Source organism: Ranitomeya variabilis, chromosome 1, assembly GCF_051348905.1.
Source record: "Ranitomeya variabilis isolate aRanVar5 chromosome 1, aRanVar5.hap1, whole genome shotgun sequence".
NCBI lineage: Eukaryota > Metazoa > Chordata > Amphibia > Anura > Dendrobatidae > Ranitomeya > Ranitomeya variabilis.
The window spans coordinates 43,563,447-43,589,254 of NC_135232.1; the positions used below are offsets into that span (position 1 = coordinate 43,563,447).

Below are 25,808 nucleotides of genomic sequence, written 5' to 3' on the forward strand. Positions count from 1 at the left end.
TATTGTCGCTCTTCCACCAGGGGGAGTGATGTTACGTCTGATGGCACTAAAGGAGTTCACCTGACCAGGTATCACAGACACACTACACTTCACACTCCGGCCTCCAGGGGGAGCAAAGGGTTCTATGTATTAGGCCACTCCTCACACTCGGGTAAAACTGGGGGCTTAATAGGAAGTTAGAGAGAAAGCTACCTGGGTTCGACCCAGAGAAGACCTGTCAGGCAGACAGGAAGAGTAGGAGGAACATCTGAGCTGCAGACAGAGGTCTCTGTCAGGGGTGGGATCCTGACAGAGACATAGCAAGAGATAGAACGTTACGGAGCTGCGCCTGTACCTCATTGCGGCGGCATCCTAAGAAAGGACAAGAAGCAAAGTATATTGTGGAGAAGTGAGAAACGAGATCACAGCACAAGGAGATAATACCAGGAGTCCTGCCTTAAGATCGGCAACATCCTTCTGAGGCGCGTAGCCGGCGGCCGGAACACCGAGGGAGTAATAGGCTCTACGCATTACTTCAAACTACGGCAGGACAGTTAATTCCAAGTTGGCTGCCCAACCTTTAACCTAATGAAGACATCGGAGGCAAATTGTGGGAGAGGGGCGTCTCTGGGGTCCCTATAAAATAGCTCCAGGCCTACCCCGTCATACGGGTGCGTCCTATCCATACCATCTGGGGGGACGGAGAGAGAGAATATCAGAAACATACACGACAGTTGTGAGGACTATCCCGTGGTGCTCAGCAGGGAGGTACTACAACACACAGGCGCTAGTAGGAAGGCTACTGATTTCCACCTGCAAAGGGAACTCTGGATGTGCCTTCGGACCGGCCGGATTCAGCCAGCCCTGTTAGCAGTGCTCTGGATTGTGGAAGCTGAAGTCTACAGTAAAAGGTAAAGAGACTGCAACCCTGTGTCCTCGTTATTTACTGCAACCTACACCATCATCATCTGCCTTACTGGGAAGCCCTGGGGACATACTTCACCTGTGGGAAGGTATTCCATCTAGCTGCCATCACATCACCCCAGCGGACCCCTAAGCAGCGTCGGTCACCCTGACCGAATAGCACAGGTGGCGTCACGAACACTTGACAAACTACATTCTTTAATTGGGCGCACCTTAGCAGGGCCACGGACCGGGTCGAGCCACCGTGACATCCCCAGAACCGAGACAGAGGGACCCGGTACCGAGTACCCCACTGCCCTGTGCCTGGGGGCGATCCAATATCACAGCTCACCTCCTCCCCTGTACAATGACTGATAACACCTCTATATACAGTAGATAACACAGGATCCACCATTCACAATAGGTGATGTCACAGCTCACCTCCTCCTCCTGTACAATGACTGATAATACATCTATATATAGTAGATAACACAGGATCCACCATTCACAATAGGTGATGTCACAGCTCACCTCCTCCTCCTCCTGTACAATGACTGATAACACCTCTATATGCAGTAGATGACACAGGATCCACCATTCACAATAGGTGATATCACAGCTCACCTCCTCCTCTGTACAATGACTGATAACACCTCTATATACAGTAGATAACACAGGAACCACCATTCACAATAGGTGATATCACAGCTCACCTCCCCCTCCTGTACAAAGACTGACAACACCTCTATATACAGTAGATAACACAGGATCTACCATTCACAATAGGTGATGTCACAGCTCACCTCCCCCTCCTGTACAATGACTGACACACCTCTATATACAGTAGATAACACAGGATCCACCATTCACAATAGGTGATGTCACAGCTCACCTCCTCCTCCTTCTGTACAATGACTGATAACACCTCTTTATACAGTAGATAGGACAGGAACCACCATTCACAATAGGTGACATCACAGCTCACCTCCTCCTCCTGTACAATGACTGATAACACCTCTATATACAGTAGAAAACACAGGATCCACCATTCACAATAGGTGATGTCACAGCTCACCTCCTCCTTCTCCTGTACAATGACTGATAACACCTCTATATACAGTAGATAACACAGGAACCACCATTCACAATAGGTGATATCACAGCTCACCTCCCCCTCCTGTACAAAGACTGACAACACCTCTATATACAGTAGATAACACAGGATCTACCATTCACAATAGGTGATGTCACAGCTCACCTCCCCCTCCTGTACAATGACTGACACACCTCTATATACAGTAGATAACACAGGATCCACCATTCACAATAGGTGATGTCACAGCTCACCTCCTCCTCCTTCTGTACAATGACTGATAACACCTCTTTATACAGTAGATAGCACAGGAACCACCATTCACAATAGGTGACATCACAGCTCACCTCCTCCTCCTGTACAATGACTGATAACACCTCTATATACAGTAGAAAACACAGGATCCACCATTCACAATAGGTGATGTCACAGCTCACCTCCTCCTTCTCCTGTACAATGACTGATAACACCTCTATATACAGCTGATAACACAGGATCCACCATTCACAATAGGTGATGTCACAGCTCACCTCCTCCTCCTGTACAATGACTGATAACACCTCTATATACAGCTGATAACACAGGATCTACCATTCACAATAGGTGATGTCACAGCTCACCTCCTCCTTCTGTACAATGACTGATATCACCGCTATATACAGTAGATAGCACAGGATCCACCATTCATAATAGGTGATGTCACAGCTCACCTCCTCCTCCTGTACAATGACTGATTACACCTCTATATACACTAGATAGCACAGGATCCACCATTCACAATAGGGGATGTCACAGCTCACCTCCTCCTGTACTATGACTGATAACACCTCTATATTCAGTAGATAACACAGGCCCACCATTCACAATAGGTGATGTCACAACTCACCTCCTCCTCCTGTACAATGACTGCTAACACCTCTATATACAGTAGATAACACAGGATCCACCATTCACAATAGGTGATGTCACAGCTCACCTCCTGTACAATGACTGATAACACCTCTATATACAGTAGATAACACAGGATCCACTATTCACAATAGGTGATGTCACAGCTCACCTCCTCCTCTTGTACAATGACTGATAACACCTCTATATACAGTAGATAACACAGGAACCACCATTCACAATAGGTGATGTCACAGCTCACCTCCTCCTCTTGTACAATGACTGATAACACCTCTATATACAGTAGATAACACAGGAACCACCATGCACAATAGATGATATCGCATCTCACCTCCTCCTCTGTACAATGACTGATAACACCTCTATATACAGTAGATAACACAGGATCCACCATTCACAATAGGTGATGTCACAACTCCCCTCCTCCTCCTGTACAATGACTGCTAACACCTCTATATACAGTAGATAACACAGGATCCACCATTCACAATAGGTGATGTCACAGCTCACCTCCTCCTGTACAATGACTGATAACACCTCCATATACAGTAGATAACACAGGATCCACCATTCACAATAGGTGATGTCACAGCTCACCTCCTCCTGTACAATGACTGATAACACCTCTATATACAGTCGGTAACACAGGATCCACCATTCACAGTCAGGACACTATTTATCAATAATGATGATGCCAGTCTTGAACCTTTAACACCCTGTAGTACAGTGTGCATCTACGCCGGCCATGAACCCGCAGAAATGTCAACTATAATATACAGCAGGTTTCTGACATACATTACAGTAGATTTATTATGCAGCGTTAGGCCGCTGCCCTTTTGTCCACATCACGTGAAGATTTTGAAAAAAGTGTTGGGTGACGTAAAAAATAGGCGAAAACTCTCAAAATTTTATAAAACCAACAAACTCTGTTACTTTTTTGCATGAGTTTTCTGGCCTGAGGATGGATGATAAATTCCATGACTGCTCATCCCTCCAGCACTGCCCAGATGACTCCAGGGCCATTATATATTTTGCCAAGCTGACTGATTAATTATTTTTCAATCTGATAATAATGTGATGAGAACAGGGGCACGTCTGGAAATAAATTTACAAGCGCTACAGCATCAGTTCAATTAACAAAAGCCTGGGGACAAGATACTTTCAATATATCTACATTTTTAGTTTCAATAGGTTTTTATTTAGAAATAGCAAATCGCTCTCCCATGCAAGGGTGTACATATTATCATTTTTAATGGGAATATTTTATTGGAGAATGAATGACCTATTGTTTAAATCAGTTTTTCTGTTAAACTTATTTTTGTTTGCAATGTTTTTTATCTATATAATGATCTTTATTAAAAATAAAAAATGCAATTCTCACAGCGGCCACTGGGGCTCGTTTAGACTTTAACTTCCTGTTGTTACAGGAAATGCACATGCACATTAGGCACAATGGTCACACCCCCGGCCCTATATTTTGTACTAAAGCATCTAATGAGCGTGGGAAAAGGTCAGGTGAAGTAAGATGAGCTTTGACATCACTTTTTGTGACTGGCGTATCCTGTGTTATCAGTGGTGTATAGAGGTGTTACATGTCACTGTAATCCTTACTCTGATGACAATGAAACTGCAGAAAACACTCACGAGTCTACAATAGCACTTGTGGCTACTGTGAAAAGTACAAGATTACTAATTTAGTTTTTTTTTAATCAATCATGATATATTTAAAAAAAAAAAAGCTAAACAAAAAACATATAACACAAAAACCTGATTTAAACAAGAGGTCATTTCCTGACAACTAGTGATTAGTAAATTAAGGGTCTCTGCAATCAGTGCTTCCTTTGTATTGAAGAATGGAAAAACACCTTCATCTCCAGCATTCCCAGGGCAGCACTTTAGCCACCGATGACCCTCATAAAAGCTGCATCTGCCATTTACAGTCTTGCACCTGTTGTCTTCAGACATTCCCGCAGTCTTCCTTGGACTGGGCCGTAACCCGTTCAGTGCCAGTATTCTTTTGAAAGCAGCTGATCCACAGTAGCGGCGGCCACCACCACGCATTGAACGGAATTGAATTTTGGAGCAATGTTCAAAGTCTTTACGTCTGACATTCACTGGAGAGTATAAGCAGACGATCAGGGGAGGTGCCCGGGGTCTACATTGGTGACCTATTCTACCAATCAATATATGAAGGGCAATTTGGCCACATCATATGAAGAAAGCTTTGTGCAAAAAGGAAAAAAAAGAGCATGAACCGCACATCCCAAAATCATATGTTGATCTAAAGCCGCTAGGCAAAAATTTAAATACTGAACATGAGGTTTTCAGTTTAACATTCTGATCAGACTGTATGAAGCCCACTGCCCCTTCACGGCAAACCTCGTAGTGGGTCCTAACGCCCTAACGGAGCGGAGCCGTGCGGCGACCACCGCCGCAGCGGCCATGCACCAGCAGGGCGGACGGCCTGTTGCCCCACAGCACCCATGCTGCGAGACTGAGCCCCCATGACTCCAGACCGCGCCGCCCCACCAGCACAAAGCCACAGCAACAATGGCCGCCACACAGCACCAGCACCAGCATGTTAAACTGAAAACCTCATGTTCAGTATTTAAATTTTTGCCTAGCGGCTTTAGATCAACGTATGATTTTGGGATGTGCGGTTCATGCTCTTTTTTTTCCTTTTTGCACAAATCATATGAAGAAAGCAATCACTGGAGAAGGACATCATGGTCGGAAGAATAGAAGGAACATGGAAGAGGAAGACCGGCAAACCCAATGGCTCGATTCTATGAAGATAAGGGTGGAGAAGACCCTGGTGGACCTATCTACAGAGGCTTCCTCCATCAAGTCACCATGGTTGATGATCAAGCTAAAGACTGTTAATAATAATAATAATAATAATAATAATAATATTACTGGTGCTGTACAAGAGTCCCAGCCCATCGGTGGCGTTTGTCCACCTTGGGAATACAATGCAAACAAAGCATATACTCTCTGCAATCTACTGAAGTTTTTACTAAAAATCTCTTTTGGCCTCCTTCTGGTGAAAGTGAGTCTATGACAATGTTACTAGGATATTTTCCTGGCGTATACTTTTGGCTGTGACCAGACACAACGTGCCCATAGCCTAAACGCTGTAAGCAGACTGTGTGCAATGAATTTGGACCAAGTACGCACAGTGTGTGCAGCATGTGGACGGTGTTTCCACTGTATGCGCATGTACTGTATGTGGGCCACATATGATCTCTATTTTCTGTATGTGTTTAGATTTACCCCTGATGAAGCCATTCATTGGAAAGAAGATCACACTAATTCTATTTGCTCTCCTTATATTTTCAGATGGGCAAAAGAGTGTGGTCAGCTACACTTTTGTGCACCTCTGAAAAGACAGACACACTGACAAAATAGAGCTGAAACAGAATCCATCTGAACTTTTTTTGTTTCATCCCAATGAATGGCTTCATCAGGGGCTCATCTGAAAACCCAGAGGAAAGCCATGAAACCACTGGTGATTGTAGTATGCACTTAACCTGCGCACTGTAAGTGGACTGTGTACTCAATGCATTTGGACAGTGTATACATACGCAATGTAGCTTACCTAGGGTATACAAAATGCGGACAGAGTGTGCACTGTTTGTTGACTGTTTATGGATTGTATATGGACTGTGTGCACACTCTATTCCCAAGCGTGTCACCCCTGAAAATATTTGGTGTATAGTGAATGCATTGTATAATTATTATATATTATTATTATGTATTACATACATAAATAATAATTCTTCACTTCTATAGATTGGCCCTTATATATTTCCATTTTTAAGCAGCTGCAATCCATTTTGCTTTTTCACTTTTAAAAGTGATAGTTCTTGTTGTTTCTGCATTTATTCCATCTGGAGGGGGTTAAAATGTGTGCACCATAAAGTGAGCACATGCGGAGATCACATTTCTTGATACAGCTGTTGCGCCTCCACCAGTTTATCATGCCATTATCAGCCATTTTCTATAATTAGGAATGCTCACTGTTTATCCAAAGCCCTTTTTACAAATCGGTCCCCCCCTGAACAGCGGTAGCTGCCACTCACTCTACTGACTAAATGGTATCATGGGAATTCCTAAACTGTAGAGCAGGAGACACATCAGCAGAAACAATTAGCCGAGCTGAGTGTGTCCCAGCTCATTAGTATGGGTGGGTGCATGTGATTATCATGGTACAGTTCCCAAAAAGTGATTTACAAATTGAACTTCGCTACTCAAAGTTCACACACTCAACTTTTGTTCCCAGAGTAATTACCTGACTATGTTTCCCTCCATTTTCCATGGGATCTTCTTCATCCATGTCTTCTATCACAAAAAGAGAACTTTCTAATGGATCACTTGATGTCTTCTCGGGGGATAGGTCTTCTTCTTCAAGACCATAATCTTCAGGCAGGTCCTTCATAGAAAATGGGTCAACGTCCCATTCTTCTATAGCATCTGACGTTCTTGGACTTTCCATATCAATCTGGTCGAAAACCCCTCTTTCTTTCGAGAAGTCATCAATTAGATCTTCTGTTGGTTCCTCCATCGTGGTGGTGAGCCCCTTGGCCGAATTGTCTAATACATTAACAAGATACAGTTCCATGTAAGGGCTGCTGACTCTTGGCTTAATACATGCAGAAATATCTCCTCGAAGATTATTTTCCATGATGTCCTCCTCATTAATTCCAGCTCGTTCATCCTGGATAGCAGATAGAGGAAGTTTACATTGTTCTTTTCTTTTCAAACTAGAAGTATTGTCCTCTTGGCGTCCGGCTGTAATCACCATCTCTGGTTGCAATGCTTTTAGATTGTCTCTGGGGAAGTCTCCTTTTACATCTAGTCCTGGTGGCTGTGAGTGACTGACACAGAGACCAGTTAAGGCATCCATAGATAAAGTGTTATTTGATCCTTCATTCGCCCCAGTCTCACCACTCGGGAACTTATCCCACTCATTTAGGCAATCCTGGTTTACTTTTGTCTCATGATCCTGGTCACTTTCCAGTAAAAAGACTGGCTCATAGCTTAGAAGAACATGCTGCCACATACCATTCTCGTAATCCGTCATGACATCAGAGCATTCCAAATAGTTTAGACAATCATCAAAAAGGTCCTCTCTTATGGTCCGTTGCTTATCCAACTTTGGCTCTTGGGCTCTGCAACAATATTTAGAACCATGCCACATGCAGTAGACAAGATCAATGCTACTCGTGTGGCACCTAACCCTATCGGATGGCTTGACGTGTCCTTCCAAGTCACCATTTTGATACGAATTTGTTTGTGTATTACATTTTTCAGAACCAGGTTCTATTTTGGAATGTTCCGAAACCTGATCATCTTTTTCCAAAATAAATAAACTTTCATCTGCCCCCATAGCAGGTTCATAGAGTTTGATTCCTTCGAGGTCAGATTTGGTGTCTTTCCCAGGACCTAACCCTTGATATCTGTAAAAATGCAAGTCCTCTCACTGTCAAGAAGGGATGTAATAAAAAGTCAATCTTTAGATTTTTTTTTAATTAACACATGGACTAATCATGGAAGGTTGCCCTTGAATAAGTCTTGGGATCCTGTTTGGAAAATGTATGCGTACAAAGGTGTCCTTGTTTTGCTTAGAACTTGATAAGGAGATGAAGATTTGTAAATCTTTGGAATTCGAATGCTAAAATGTTTCACTTCTGATGATCTTCATATTCTATCTGGTGAGAATACCTAGAAATAGAATAGTAACTTAGTATGAAAAAGTAAAAATTGTAGGCTCAGAGGTATACAAACTATAATCACAAGTTTATGCAATTTTCACCAGTTTCCTCTCTTCAGGATCTACATTTAATTTCCAGTTGTCTCTGAGCTACTGGGAGGAGACTAGTTGCTATAATGTCTCCCACACACAGAACACACAGTTATGAGGGACTCCTGCTCTACTGTCTCTATGTAGCTAATGTTCAGAAGAAGCAGCAGCATGGGATTACATTATACAGAAGTACTGAGCAGTGTAGCTGTGAATCCAGGACTGCTCTGAGATAAAACACTTGCTTTTAAATTGCAGCACAATGAATCTTTTCTCTCACTATGTCCTTCCTCTTTTCACTCCCTTTTCAATGTGCAGCCGTAATCTGATCCCTCAGTGACCTGGCATACATATTTGTTTGGACCGATATGAATTTTACAAGGTTTTCAAAGCGAATGGTGAGTTCAAGAGATGGTGGGAGGAGAAGTGGCTCATATGTGGAGAAAGAAACTGATTTTTCTTGTAAAATCATGTGCTGAGGAAAATAATAATCATGATCCCGGGGACGTATTTGGACACAGAAAATGTGTTACATTATTTTGCAGTCCTATGCAAACACTTAACTCGTCAATGATATTTCAAACTCAACTCTGTCTGACACTATAAAGGCAAATGCTGGACTCAGCTGTGGAGGTGCAGAGGTGGGGACTGTGTACCAGATATAGAATTGGGCCCTAAAATTCTGACCTCAGTATAAATAATAATAAAACAAAGGGCAGATATGATTCCGGGGATTTGTCTGCGCCGTGTCAGCGTCTTTACCGATATGTATTTTCCAACATAAATCAGTCACTGTGGTATTATAAGCAATCAGACACGCAGCTCCTGTGCACATTGTTAAGCTTCTTAGCTTGTAACAGCACACTAAGATTCTTCAGAAAATACCAGCAAAGTCAAAGGAGACATTAGCCCCTAAATGACCACCGGCCATGATTTTATGGCTTCCATTAAAGGGGTCGTCCACTATTGAACAGTCAAATGATTTCCCGCTGTTCCCGGAGTGTGACGTGACATTGTTGTGTTACAGGCCAGCTGCATCTTTTCTTTATTTCATCAAAGCAGATGTCCGCCCTGAAAAAATAATGATGGGCTGCAGCTGAGGAGCAGCCAATCACTGGCTAAAGCCGTCCCATCACGTAAGACAACATCATGTCACTCTGGAACAGAGCCACTTCAGGAGGTGAGCATGCACTATTTTTATTATAATTTGGCTTTTTAATTCATTATACTATGACACTGTACAACCCATTTAATTTGGCCTAAAGGTCCCCACGCAGATTAGACTAATGTCAGCCAAACCCAATATCAGCGGGCTCAATAGACAGTCTGCTCATTTTTGGACTTCTGATCCTTTTGCTGTTGGTGAATTATGCCACCATCAGAAGGGTTTTAACATTGTCTATCTCAGAGAGAGAAATAGAGTGCTCAACAGAGGGCACTGGAGCAATTGTTCGGCCACTAGCTATCACTAATGACTCTATCCAAAGTATTACATAGCATGCACTGAGATTGCTGTGTATACATCATATAGGAGGCATTGAACTGCTGTTATACATCACATAGGAGACACTGAGACTGCTGTATATACATCACATAGGAGACACTGAGACTGCTGTATATACATCACATAGGAGACACTGAGACTGCTGTATATACATCACATAGGAGACACTGAGACTGCTGTATATACATCACACAGGAGACACTGAGACTGCTGTATATACATCACATAGGAGGCACAGACTGCTGTATATACATCACATAGGAGACATTGGGACTGCTGTACATACATCAAATTGGATGCAAGGAGACTGCTGTATATACATCACATAGGAGACACTGACACTGTAGTATATGCATCACATAGGAGACACCGAGACTTCTGTATATACATCACATAGGAGACACTAAGGCTGCTGTATATGCATCACATAGACTGCTGTATATACATAGCGTATGATACACTGATACTGCTGTATATACATTACATAGGAGACACTGACACTGCTGTTTATACAGCACACATGAGACACTGTGACTGCTGTATATACATCACATAGGATACACAGAAAATACTGTATACATCACATAGGATACATGGAGACTACTCATTACATCACATAGAATAAAATGAGACTGCTGTATATAACACATAGAATACACTGAGACTCTCCTCTATACATCACACAGGACACACCGAGAATGTTGTATACATCACATAGGAGACATTGGGACTTCTGTTTATATATCACATAGGAGACACTGAGGATGACGTATATACATCACATAAAATATTATTTTTTATTATTTTTATTATATTAGTATATTATTTTTATTTTTATTTTAAATCTATTTATAGACATTCAGATAATGGCCCTGTAAAATAGCTTTCAATATTATTATTTTTATTATTATTATTTATTCTATTTTTTATGCCCGTCAAAGTTATATTCACAGGCATAATACACTAAAAAACAAAAGCATTTATGCAATTCCTAAAAAATGTGCACAAATTAAAGTCTGTCTTTCCCTCCCTCCCAAAATTGCTGACAATGCTATATACTGTAATAGGTAGAGCAGTCAAAACATACCATGTCATAGTCATGTAGGTTACATTCCCCTAGCGCAGCAATTACAAGTGTCCGAGAGGCAGTCCCTTCACGTGCAGAGTCCTGGGCTCACTGCACTGGACTGTCACAAAGACTTTGTGCTATCGCACATTTACAGGACAGGATTAACACTCCTCAAATCAAGCAGGACATAGACAGGAGAACATAGAAGCACTTCAGCACCGCTCTTGTCTCTGCTTTTGACATCTTAGTCCATGAGCCGGGCCAGATATCGGTACCACCCGGAGTGACTAATTTTCTTTGGTATTTTTAGGTAGATGCATGTCTGTAGTTTATTTTTTGATATGATAGCCCTTACATATACGTAGCTTATTAACCCCTTCAGCCCTAGGCCTATTTGTACCCAAGTGCCTAAGCCAATCTGACCTGTGCCACTTCATGGGCTAATAACTTTGGAACGCTTTCACCTATCCAAGCCATTCTGAGATTGTTTTCTCGTGACATATTGTACTTCACGTCAGTGCTAAATGGGAGTCAATATATTTTACCTTTCTATATAAAAAAATGCTAAATATTCGGAAATTTTGGAAAAATCGGCAATTTTTTAACTTTGAAATTCTCTGCTTTTTACAAAAATACTGATACCCCCCATAATAGTTATTAATTTACACTCCCCACATGTTTACTTCATATTGGCATCATTTTGAAAATGAAACCTTATTGTTTTACGACGTAATAGGGCTTATAGTTTTATGCGCAATTTTTCACATTTACAGCAAAACCCACTTTTCAAAGGACCAAGTCACTTCTGAAGTCACTTTAAGGGGCTTACATAACAGAAACCACCCATAAATTACCCCATTTTGCAAACTACACCCCTCAAGCTGTTCAAAACTCATTTTTAAAAACTGTTAACCCTTTAGGTGTTCCACAGGAATTTTAGCAGAATGAAGGCGAAATTTCAAAATTTCATTTTTTTTCCAGATATTACATTGTAATCCAATTTTACCTGCAACCTAGCAAGGGTTAACGGCAAACCCAAACTTGGTTACCCTAATTCTGCAGTTTATAGAAACACCCCACATGTACTCGTAAACTAAAGTATGGGCACACAGCACAGCTCAACACGGAAGGAGCGCTATGTGGTTTTTGGGTGGCGGATTCACTGGAAGAAATCTAGGGGGCCATGTCACATTTGAAGGCTGCCTGAGGTACCCCCACAGTGGAAACACCAAAAAGTGACCCTATTTTGGAAACTACACCCCCAAGGAATCTTTTAGGGGGTATAGTGACCACTTTGACCCAACCAGTGTTTCACAGTAGTTGGAAACACTTGGTTGAGAAAATGGAAAAAGTGCATTTTTTACATGAAGGTGTCATTTTAGGCTCATTTTTTTATTTTTAAGAGGTGTACCAGCAAAAAATGCACCCCACTATTTGTTCACCAATCTCTCCCGAACACAACAACACCCGATATGTTGTCGTACACTGCAGTATTGGGGAACGGCAGGCCTCGGAAGGGAAGGAGCGCCAAATGACTTTTGGAGTGCAAATTTTACTGGAAGAAATCTAGGGGGCTATGTCACATTTGAAGACACCCTGAGGTGCCCCAACACACGCACACACACTGACACATACACGTACACACTGACACATACATGGTCGAGACCATGCTGGCCCTGGTTCGAGCTTCAAGAGAAGGCAACTGGATGCTTCACCTAGGAGCAATCCGACAGATGATACCATGGTGTTTTGCCTATGACAAGGTCAACTATGCCCGATACCTAACCTATTACTATGCCACAATGTCTCGGCTGCCCATAGAACACCCAGAGGTCCATGAATACTTCATGCAAGGTGGCTTTTCGGTCCAGATCGGTAGCAAGAATCCTTTTGGACGAATTCCTGTGGACCAGACCATTGAAGAGACAATCAACAAAGACACCCAGACACCAGGGGGCACAAAAGGCTTCAGCCTCAAAGTTGGAGCTGTTTCCAGGTTCTACCTGACATCAGAGTACCGCAGTATGTACTTGAGGCAGCTGAGGGCCCTGGTAGGCCAACAATATACTGACTTCAGCCATTCAGACCTACAGGTGTCTAGGATTAGAAGAGATGAAGCCGATGTCCAATCTTTCGTTCAACTGCTGGAGACAGGTTGGGTGAACCCCTTCAACAAAGAGCATAATGGTGAACTTATCAGTTTGTCAACAGCGACTGTAGCACCACCAGATGTAGCCAAAGACCTTCAAGGGGCATACAGTATAGGAGAGGATGCATATCAAACATTCAAGGATGAGCGTTTGGGTACCGATAAGCCAACTACATTGTTTCATGACAAGATGACGAAGAACAAACTTAAAACGTTCTCTAACATCCAAATGAAGACACGCAGACAAGGTCTTGGCAAGGAGGTAATTTTGAAGGCTGACAGAAACCTATTTGGCCAGATGATACTTGTAGCTGAGAACAGAAAGCTACAAATGAGTGATGTCTTGACTCATCCCCTGGGTCCATTGCCATGGGCACTTGCCAATGGTGATGGGTCTATCCGCAAGACCAACAAGGCTGCCCTCGCAAGGGAGTTGGAGAGGAATGCTCGTCCTGCAGAAGTGATCCCCGAGCCCTCTGCAACCATCATTGATGGGATGAGCCTGGTTCAGAAACTGAAGGGAAACAATGCAACATTTGGCCAGCTAGCAGGCACAGCAATGAGTCGCGCTATCCATGAGGGTGCTAAGAGCAAGCGCATTGATATTGTCTTTGACGTCTACAAGGAGACATCCATCAAAGATACAGAAAGAGTCAACAGATATGAAGGCACAGGGATCCATTTCAAGAACATTCAACATGGGCACAACATCCAGCAGTGGAAAAAGCTTCTAAGTAGTTCCTCCAACAAGGCAAGTCTCATAAAGTTTCTGGTAGAAGAATGGAAGGCAAAACACCACAGGGAGAAGCTTGAGGAGAAGGAGCTGTATGTCACATGTGAGCAGCTCTGCTTTAAGATCACCAAAGAACAGTGGGAAGAGGCTGCTGACCTTAAGTCAAATCAAGAAGAAGCAGACACACGCCTCCTTCTCCATGCTCTTCATGCAGCAGAATCTGGTTACAAGTCGGTCATCATCACTTCGGAGGATACTGATGTCATGGTCCTGTGTCTGGGCATGTGCCACAAAATCCCATCCCACCTGTTCCAGAAATGCGGTACACAGAACCGGACAAGATTCCTGGATATCACCACTCTGAGCCGAACATTGGGAGGCAGCGTATGTGATTCATTGATTGGTATGCATGCATTTACAGGCTGTGACACCGTCAGTGCATTCGCTGGCCGTGGGAAGATGACGACACTCAAGCAGTTGAAGATGAACAAGACATACCAGGATGCCTTTCAGGAAGTTGGTCGTTCATGGGAAGTGTCTACCGAACTTTTTGAGAAGTTACAGGAAATCACCTGCCACATGTACCTGCCAACTACCCAAACAACTGAGGTAAACAGGCTCCGTTATCAGCTGTTCTGTGCCAGACGTGGAGTGGTAGAGTCAAGTCAACTCCCTCCTTGCCAGGACTGCCTTTTCATGCATGCACTGCGTGCAAACTACCAGGCTGCGATCTGGAGGAGAAGTCTGCAGAGCCAGCCATGGGTTGCAAACCCAACAGACTGCGGTTGGATGATAGATAACGACGGAAAGCTTGTTGTCAAGTGGATGCAAGGGGCACCAGCACCAGAAGCTATTATACAGCTACTGTCCTGCAAGTGTGTGCGGTCATGTGAACTTCCTCAGTGTACTTGCCTCAGCAATGGCCTGAAGTGCACAGACATGTGCAGATTACAGACATGCCAGAACAAGGGTACTGAAGACGAGCCAGTAGAACAACAGTCAGATTCAGAGTCCGATGTTGAAGATATTATGGAGTAACATATATATATATATATATATATATATATATATATATATATATATATATATATATATATATATATATATATGCACATGACATGTTCAGTGTGTATTTACATAACTTGGATTAAATTTTGTTACAAATACTACATCTAGTCACTCCGGGTGGTACCGATATCGTCATATTTGGTTCTTGGCTCATGCTAAAATTCCTGTGGAACACCTAAAGGGTTAACAGTTTTTAAAAATGAGTTTTGAACAGCTTGAGGGGTGTAGTTTGCAAAATGGGGTAATTTATGGGTGGTTTCTGTTATGTAAGCCCCTTAAAGTGACTTCAGAAGTGACTTGGTCCTTTGAAAAGTGGGTTTTGCTGTAAATGTGAAAAATTGCGCATAAAACTATAAGCCCTATTACGTCGTAAAACAATAAGGTTTCATTTTCAAAATGATGCCAATATGAAGTAAACATGTGGGGAGTGTAAATTAATAACTATTATGGGGGGTATCAGTATTTTTGTAAAAAGCAGAGAATTTCAAAGTTAAAAAATTGCCGATTTTTCCAAAATTTCCGAATATTTAGCATTTTTTTATATAGAAAGGTAAAATATATTGACTCCCATTTAGCACTGACGTGAAGTACAATATGTCACGAGAAAACAATCTCAGAATGGCTTGGATAGGTGAAAGCGTTCCAAAGTTATTAGCCCATGAAGTGGCACAGGTCAGATTGGCTTAGGCACTTGGGTACAAATAGGCCTAGGGCTGAAGGGGTTAATAAGCTACGTATATGTAAGGGCTATCATATCAAAAAATAAACTACAGACATGCATCTACCTAAAAATACCAAAGAGAATTAGTCACTCCGCTTGGTACCGATATCGTCAAATTTGGTTCTTGGCTCATGGACTATCTACACAGCTCTTAATGAGCACTATGTACAGAATAGAAACATCGGCGGTGATCACTTGAATGCCGGTAGAAAGAAAAGCACAATAAGTTTTTAAAAAAAAATCACACTCCCAAGTGATAATTTCTGTTCTCTTAGGGGAGGAATGATGTAGAATATGTACTATATACCAGTGGCATAGCGCTAATAGCGGCAGGCCAGGAGGTCACTATGGGGCCCATGAGTTGGGGAAGGGTGGTACCGGCGTCGGGCCTTGCCCCACCATGCATGCACACAGGAGAGGCCAGAACCCACCTGTACCCTTCCCCAGCATGGGAAGAGGCCAGCATGGCACCGAGCAAGACACCGGCATGACTCCATGACATGGAGGGAGTTGGGGGAGTTATCAGTTAGAGAGGGGTGTGCCCAAATTTAGGGGCTTTAGCAAGGGGACATGTCAAGCATAATCCAGCTCTCAGGGGTCAGTAACAGTCCCGCCCGCCCTCACTTAGGTGCTAGCATTTGGCATTGCTGATAGTCTGGGACAATTTTGTGTCAATTTGGCAGTTGGGGGGTCCTTGAAGTTGGTTCCAAATTGATCTGGGGGATCCATCAGGATATGGATTCTTCAATTGAGAAAAGGTGTTTTTTGATATGGTGATTTTGGGGAGGACTTGTCGGTTCCCTGGAAGTCTAAATGTACAATGGAACCCTTTGGGTTATGGTGCTCCCGAGCAAGTGGGGTAACGGCTCCAAGTAGTTATGGTTTATGGTTTCGGTTTTTAGTAATCACCAGATTTTCGGAGCTTCATGGACCCTACCATTATTATATTAAACTTTAATTTTTTTATCTGTCTGTTTAATTAAAGGCTGCAGTGGCCAAAATTATTGAGCCATTATACCATGTAGGGTTGTGTGGGGGCCATTATAGTGTTTGGAGGAGTATGTTGGGCCATTATACTTTGTGAAGGGCTGTGTGTGGGCCATTATACTGTCTGGAGGGCTGTGTAGGCCATCATACTACATTGGGGAACTGTGAGTGCTATCATTATTCAGTGTTGGGGGATTGTGGGGCCACATATACAATGTCAAATGACTAAGGGGGATATTATAATGTGTTCACAGAATGTGGGCCCATCATAAAGTGCTCAGAGACTGTGAGGAACGACATACGGTGTTGGGGGATTGTGGGGACCATCATACAGTGTTGTGGAACTGTTAGGGCTATTATATGGTGTTAACGGTCCGTGGGTTTTATCAGACGGTGTTGGGGTACTGTGAGAACAACCATCATATGGTGTTGGGGGACTCTGAGCCATCATAATGGAGGGGGGTGCAAATAAGACTTGCGTTATGGGGACCCGTGATTTCTATGTACTCTCCTGCCATATACAAATATATATATACACACACACACATACATGCACAACCACGATTCCCAAAAAGTTGGGCCACTGTGTAAGATGTTAAGAAAGCAAGAATCAAATGATTTGAAATTTTATAGCCATTTTTTCTTCACGGCAGAACATTGGACACAGATCAGAAGTGGAACGTTGGACATTTTTCCTGGTGGTGGTGATCTCGGGACCAAGATCTCGGGAGATGAGATGTCAGCACTGAAATCTCATCTCTCGAGATCTTGATCTGCGCATGTTAACCCTGTCTAAACCCTGCACTGGTGCCATCTCATTTCTAATAGGAGTAATTTTTTCAAATTACATGGAAAAATGCCCAACTTTCAAATTCTGATCTGTATCCTGTGTTCTGTGGTAAGTAAAAATTGGCCCCATTCTCTTGGATGAGAGAAAATATAGTTGGTGACTCTGGCCTATTACATAGTAATCACAAAAAAGCTTATACAATTTAGGTATCCACCCGACTGTAAAAAACTTGAAAAATTCCATATTATAATTATTATTGTTTTTATTATATTAGAATATTAATTATTATTATATTTTAGATCTATCATAGACATTCAGAAAATGAGTATAATAATGTATTTAGTGTGAAATGAGAACAGTAAAAAAAACCTCACCAAATATTGTTTTTTATTCTATACTTGAGTTACAAAAAAAATAATTATCTAAGTTACACAGTAATGCAAAACAGAACAGAGCCAAAAAATATTATAAATCCACAGCAGGAAAAAAAAAAAAGAAAAGAAAGAAATCTGGAAAGGCAAAATTGGCTGGTCACTGAACAGTTATCAATCCTGATTATTAAAAAGACAGTATAAGTTTTATTTTATATTTTAATACAATTACCCAAAATTGATGACATTACCAAATACAATTTATGTCGCAAAGAAAAACAATGAAAATCAAGGCATTGAAGGAGTATTTCTTCTCATGGATATTAACTACAATAAATGACTATTTCCGCCCTTATAAAATTCAACTGAATGTACAAAATGTTATCGCTGGATAATGCAACAACCCCCGTGTGGCACGAAACATTTTATTCCCTCGACTGAGCCCGTCCGCAATGATTATATATTCTCCATGTTTAGAGCCAGACATGAGAGTATTTAATTCCTCCATTAATGAAGTTCATCGTTAAGTGCCTGGCAGGGTTCATGTTAACAAGCCAAGATTCAAGTATTTCTCCAGCAGCAAACACTTGAATATCTAAGGAGTGAATATTTATGCCTTACCTTAATATTAAGACAGAGTTGATGAAAAGCTTGTGATGCCCGCTCGTACCTTTAATGTCTCCCCTTCATCTATTTTTATCTATTTGCCAAGTAAATGTAACTGAGACTAGCAGCATGCGCGCTCTCGGAGTGTAAGCTTACACACCCGCGCAACATTTCAACATTAGGAGAATTTTACTATGGAGCTCGGCCACATAGCTTGGGAAATATCTCACTAGTGGGCAATAACTTTATTTTGGCATATTAGACACAATATAAAAATCAGTTCTAAGACAAGAACTAGATGTGGAGGACCTGGCATGACGTTCCATTAAATTATTTTAATTAGCACCATGTAATACTTCATTTCACCTGCGGGGGAGCTGTTGGCTAATTGAACATTTATTTCCAGGATCTCTTACATTTATAACATCATTTGTGTTGTTTATTTTTTGTCTTGTAGTATTCGTTAATGTTTTATTGCACTAAATTCTTGAATTTTGCGCACGTAGTTAATAAGATAAGCACATTCAAATTGCTCTTTATTACTTTCCTTTTATTTTTTTGTGCCTTCTTAAAGCAAATAGTCGTGTGGTCTGCTAAAAGGTGGCAAAAAATGAAGCAAAAAATGGAGGTGTTCATAAAATCACGCAAAGGAGTGGAAGTACAGTTGAGCAAAAATATTCACAATTTATGAATCAGTCGAAAATATCTAGGAAAACCAAAAACATGCTCACTTTGGCGAATAAAAAACATGAACGCATATAAAATAAATTAAAAATGAAGATGCAAATTAAAAGAATAATGTGGCTCAAGTTAAAGGCAGGTGAAAAATACCAAAAGCTATACATGAAAGGTGCAAATGCAAACATTCAGGCCCTATGTATTTAGTTTATTTGCGAAGGTCCCTTATACTAAAAAAGGGATTGTCCAAAGTGATCATGCTTCTTATTTGTTATACTATTATTACCTTCTTTTATATTTAGATTACGTCAAATATTTTTTCATTGGAATCATTTAAAGTTTTTTTGGGGGAGTTTTTACAAATTTAGGTAATAAGAGGAAATGGGTTAAATAAGAATTAAATAAATAAAAAATCAGCTATGCTCAATTCTTTAATCCTCTGCCACTTGCCACGTTGCAGCTATGGAGGATGATGCAAGCTCCACTAGATGGCAATAGAGTGGTGGGAGGACAGCAAGTCTACCAAAGCAGACCTGCAGCACTGCAGCGTGGCTACCACCAGGTGGCAGCAGAATAGTCAAACAAGCCGGGTCAAAACCTAAAGAGTAAAACAGTACAGAGGAAAAAAACAAATACAGAGTCAGGGGAGCGCCAGATGGTCAGTACCAGAAGCAGGAGACGAAATTAAGTCAGAACCAAAGTCAAGTCAAACACCGTGAAATCCAAATACAAAAGGAAACACTAAGTCGAGACGGGGTGAGAGGAAGGAACAGACACAAGCAAAGTCAGCTAAGGCAGCAGGACAAATCAGAGTAACACTAAAGTCAGATACTAATGCCGTATGCAGAAACTATAACTGACACCGCCTGCAGGGTGCAGCGGAGCTAAATAGCAAACCTGAACCCAGAATGAGGCAGAGCAAAGTTAGCCCTTGACATGACCAGGTAGACAGGACTCAAAACCCAGTCTGGATCATGACACTACTCCTTACGGTGGTTACGGTGGGTCTCCTGTTATTTGTTGCCCAATCACATACCACTCCAGGGTTCAGAAACCATCACAAAAAACAGCGTCAAAATAGCCAGCAAAGCTGCTTTAGGAAAAAGCATGACATTGCTGTCGGAATTACGGTGTTGTATACATAAACCTGTATTGGGGATTAAAAGTCAGTTCAGGATGGGCAGGACAAAAAGAGGTCAGCCAAGGTTAAGTTTGTTCTTAAAATGGAAAATTAACGCAAAATTGGTTAAATTCCTTTATGCGATATCGTGACAATTTTTGTTTGTCTTTCCTGGACATTTATTCTACATTATTGTCTACGTTTCTCTATTTCATGAGTCGCTTCGATGTTGTTAGAGGGAAAAAACAGAGGACTCAAATACTGTCTTATTATGTTCTATATATTTTCAAAATTTGTCAGGTTCAGTTATGAAATGAGCCATTTCTTAATGATTTTCACTTCCTGAATTCAAATCTGACAATGACCATTTTTAGTTGGCTCTTGTTTCTATGATATCAAAAAGTTTTCCTTTTACTGCTACATACAATTAATGCATAAAACTTTCATGACTTTTGGATATGGGATGGACCCCACTCCTTCTTAAAACCACCATAACTACTGTAAATCTAGGTACTAAAATAAATACACAAAACACATTATTTTGGTTGTCAAAATGGTCACAGCTTTTATTCAAATCACAGGATTAAATAATCACAGTAGGAGTCAGGTGGAGTGCTAGTACATTGGGATTCACAAGTACTGCGATATCCCCAGCTGTTTGACATACAGCACCAGGACAGACAGCCATAAAGGGGCGGCACGCACTGGCTTGCCATTCAAGCAGAGCCAGTAAACTTTCAGGGCACCAATGACCCTATTATCCTCACTCCTGTGCTTAACCACTGTGCCCGCCCCTGATTGATGTTACCATTACAACGTCCTTGAGGCTGGCCACCAAAGCCGAGCCTGCTCACCACCATGAGGTTTTACATCCTCTATTAGTTAAAATGAGTCCACCTTAACTTGTCTGCAACTTCCACCTGACTCCTAAACCGCAAAGCCGTGACGGGTTATAAATTCCAAGTCTCATTTGACACTTTTCTTTTCTTTTTTTTTTTTTTTAAATAATTAAAACATTTTTGTAAACTTAAAAACTAGAAGTCCCTGCAAAAGCATTAATGGGACTAAACTTGGCAAACCCCCGACTCACAAAGAGTCATCCTACAGCACTCAGGAGAGGAAAAACCCCCTGTGGAGGAAACCTCCAGGGAACCATGGCTGAAGGATTGCCCTTCCCTTGGGCTTAGAAGGTTACCGCAAATAATAAATCTTTCTAGCCAATATACAATTGAACATGGTACAAGATATACAATGACAAATTCAAAAATACAATAAAACATTTATCATTATACAAGCAATAATTAAAAAGTTTAAGGACAAAGATTATAAACAGGGCGGGAGGGCGGGTAATGTTTCCTCCTGTCCATCCTGTCTGAGAAAGAGGGAGAGCCAGAGTTGCCTCCCCTATATAAGCCCCACCCTCCTCACAGTAATACACCAGGCACAAACATCTAAACTTCCTCTTAAAGCAACAACACTCCTGTTTAAAATCTACACCGCAATACAAACAAAAGCTGCAGGAGTTCTCGGTCCACCCATCCCCAAGTCATGTCCACCTCCATCTAGTCTCCGGTGGTTTCTGTACTTTGAAACATTATTATTTTTGAAAATATAAAGATGCAGAATATTTTGCTATGGCAATTTTCTGATATACAGTTTGGACACACCTTCTCATTTAAAGATTTTTATGCATTTTCATGACTATGAAAATTGTACATTCACACTGAAGGTATCAAAACTATGAATTAACACATGTGGAATTATATACTTAACAAAAAAGTGTGAAACAACTGAAAATATGTCTTATATTCTGGGTTCTTCAAAGTAGCCAGCTTTTGCTTTGATGACTGCTTTGCACACTCTTGGCATTCTCTTGATGAGCTTCAAGAGGTAGTCACCGGAAATGGTTTTCACTTCACAGGTGTGCCCTGTCAGGTTTAATAAGTGGGATTTCTTGCCTTATAAATGGGGTTGGGACCATCAGTTGTGTTGTGCAGAAGTCAGGTGGATACACAGCTGACAGTCCTACTGAATAGACTGTTAGAATTTGTATTATGGTAAGAAAAAAGCAGCTAAGTAAAGAAAAACGAGTGGCCATCATTACGTTAAGAAATGAAGGTCAGTCAGTCCGAAAAATTGGGAAAACTTTGAAAGTGTCCCCAAGTGCAGTTGCAAAAACCATCAAGCGCTACAAAGAAACTGGGTCACATGAGGACCGCCCCAGGAAAGGAAGACCAAGAGTCACCTCTGCTTCTGAGGATAAGAATCCGAGTCACCAGCCTCAGAAATCGCAGGTTAACAGCAGCTCAGATTAGAGACCAGGTCAATGCCTCACAGAGTTCTAGCAGCAGACACATCTCTACAACTAATATGCACGTGCCAGTAGCGCTTCAAATCAGATGTGTCCTGCAGCGAGTATGGGTACAGTACCACGTCTGTGCCAATGAGATACGAGGAAGATATATTCAATGTAACTCGCGCTGGAAGTAGATAAAATACAGTATCCCCTATGAGGACCAAAGAAAACAATACAAAGCTAATAAGAACGTGTCCAATGTCTATAAAATCTGTTGCCAAAACGTGATGAAGTGCTGTGGCTGGAATGAGAAAGATGCATGCGAGGCAAATACCTTATGTAGATATAATGCTGGTAGTAGGTCTGTAGTCCTCCAGGCAATCCTTCTAGTTTATGGCCACAGTAGATCGTGAACGATGCCTCCTGAGGAGCGAGCTGTGGACACTGCCCCGGCCGGTAGCAAATTGTCCCGCGCCCGCTTCCTCCGTGCAGTAAGGTACGCTGCTAGTATCAGCCGTTAGGTTCTCTGCATGCGCAGGACCTTTCGTGACGTCACGGTCACGTGTAGATACACGTGACTGGCTTATGGAAGGTTACAGAGGGAGAGAGGGACCAATTCCTACGCGTTTCGGTATCAAACGTATACCTTCTTCAGGGATGGTCCATACTGAGTAAGATGTCCCTATATAGCATGCAGCGATCACCTGACTGTATTACATGTTGAAGGCAAATAGCTCAATTTCGCTATTGAGGCCTTTTGGAACTAGAGTGTCAAGTTCAAAAATCATCTTTGTTTCTTCTCTAGACATTTGTTGAATAAAGTTGCCTATTCTCCAACTTTCATGCACTATTTTGAGGCCAGTAATAATTATACCATTAATGGAACCCCCATGATGGGTCAGAAAATGCTTTGAAAGTGGATGTCCCTGAAATTTTTTATTTATGTTCCTCATATGCTCATTAATCCTGATCTGGAGAGAACGCTTCGTCCTCCCAATATATATCTTGTCGCAGGGGCACTTAATAGAATAAATGACCCCTTTCGTGTTGCATGATATAAAATCCTTAATTTGCCAGTCTATAGTACCATTGGAAAATGTGGATTGTTTTTTTGTTCTCAACAATTTACAGGATTTGCATTTTGAGCAAGGATAAAAGCCAGGTTGTTTGGTTATAAAAGAATATTTTTTTGGAAAATTAAAACGTGGGACAGTGGGGGCTATAGTGTTCCCCAAATTTCTAGCCTTCTTGTAGATAAACCGGGGGCATTCAGGGAGCTTCTCACCAATAATTTTGTCCTCTTTTAAAATATCCCAGTGCCTGTTTACTATTTTTCTTAACAGGTAAGTGTTGGCACTAAACCGTGTAATAATAGGGACCTCATCAAATGATGGATCCCCATTGGTTTTATCTTTATTTTGAAGAAGATTAGACCTGGGTAAAGCATCCACCAATTGCTTCGTTGTCGCCAAAGTGGTCCGAGAATAGCCTTTTTGGGCAAATTTATTCATTAGAGATTCAGCCTCCCTATTAAAGTTATGGGCTTGGGAGCAATTTTTATGTGCCCGAATAAACTGGCTCTTCGGAATGTTCAAAAGCCAGCTGGGGAGATGACAGCTGTCCAGGGCAATATAGTTAATAGCATCCGTGGGCTTGTGAAATGTTTTGGTGTGAATTACTCCATTTTCGATATTAATATTAAGATTAAGAACAAAAAATATTTAATTTGAGCAGACATACACTAGATAAGAAAGAAATCTCCCTATTAAATAAAGGATTAAAATATGCTCCCAATACTAAATTTGATAAATTCGAGGCCTTTATTGGCATAAAACTTTTCATGAAACGATTAGCCGTTAAAAAACATTTTTTAAAAAATAAGGGTATTACTACGGCAATCAATGCATCTCCACAAACCGATCCTTTTCTACACACTTCACTTAGAGCCAAATCTAATTTTAACCCGGCTCAGGAATATTCAGAATCCTTTGAGGCTTTCCAGAAAAATGTGATACGAGATATCAGAAAAATATCTGACAGAAGGTGCTCAAAATTTAAAAATAATTTGACAAATGAAGAATTAAAGGCCATCAAACAAATTCAAGCTAATAAGATGATTACAGTTAGACCAGCAGACAAAGGGGGTGGTATAGTCATTCTAAACTCTGAAGACTATACCAAGGAAGCATTACGTTTATTGGGAGATGAACATACCTATAGCCTCCTACCAAAGGATCCAACAGAGATCTTTATCCAGGAACTGAATTTTCTGACTAAAAATGGTTTTCAACGAGGTATCCTTACCAAACGTGAACTGGATTTTGTTAATATAAAGGATCCAAAAGTATCCTATTTTTATTACTTACCGAAAATCCACAAAGACCCAACAAATCCCCCTGGAAGACCTATCATATCCGGGGTGGGGGTGGGGTGTCTAACAGCTAATTTGTCTAAATACATAGATTGTCATTTACAAAAATTGGTTCCGAAGCTTCCATCATATCTGAAGGACACTACACACATCCTCAGAATCTTGGAAAAAATTGAATGGAAAGACCACTACATTATGGGAACGTTAGACATTAGCTCCCTTTACACCGTAATACAACACGATAAAGGTTGTGAAGCGGTAAAATTCTTTTTAGATAAACAGGGTATACTTCCAGAGGCACAGGTCACTTTTATTTTGGATTGTATACATTTTATATTGACCCATAATTATTTTAAATATGAGGCGCACTATTACTCCCAGCAATGGGGTACTGCTATGGGTACCAGGTTCGCACCAAGTTACGCAAATCTATATGTGGGGAAATGGGAACAGGACGTCATTCATGACGCCACTACTTGGGGTGCGAACCTGGTACTCTGGCAAAGATTTATAGATGACATTGTTTTTATTTGGTCTGGTGGTCCCGACTTATTGTCCGATTTTATCATTAATTTAAATAAAAATGAATATTTTTTAAATTGTATGGGAACCACCAGCACATCATCTATTAATTTTCTTGATCTTAATATTTTTATCG

At 41.3% G+C, this 25,808-nt stretch overlaps 1 protein-coding gene across 1 annotated transcript in view; it reads right to left on the reverse strand.

Annotated features, from left to right (window-relative positions):
* The window catches only part of ALPK2 (alpha kinase 2), a 114,697-nt gene extending 90,407 nt beyond the window's left edge, over positions 1-24,290 (reverse strand). Inside the window, exons 1-3 of the mRNA XM_077280479.1 lie at positions 24,065-24,290; positions 23,497-23,626; positions 7,176-8,343 (exon numbers count right to left, since the gene is read on the reverse strand). Of these exons, the coding sequence (XP_077136594.1) occupies positions 7,176-8,343; positions 23,497-23,626; positions 24,065-24,290 (1,524 nt within the window). The remainder of the gene's footprint in view (positions 1-7,175; positions 8,344-23,496; positions 23,627-24,064) is intronic.
* Between the last annotated feature and the right edge of the window lie 1,518 nt (positions 24,291-25,808).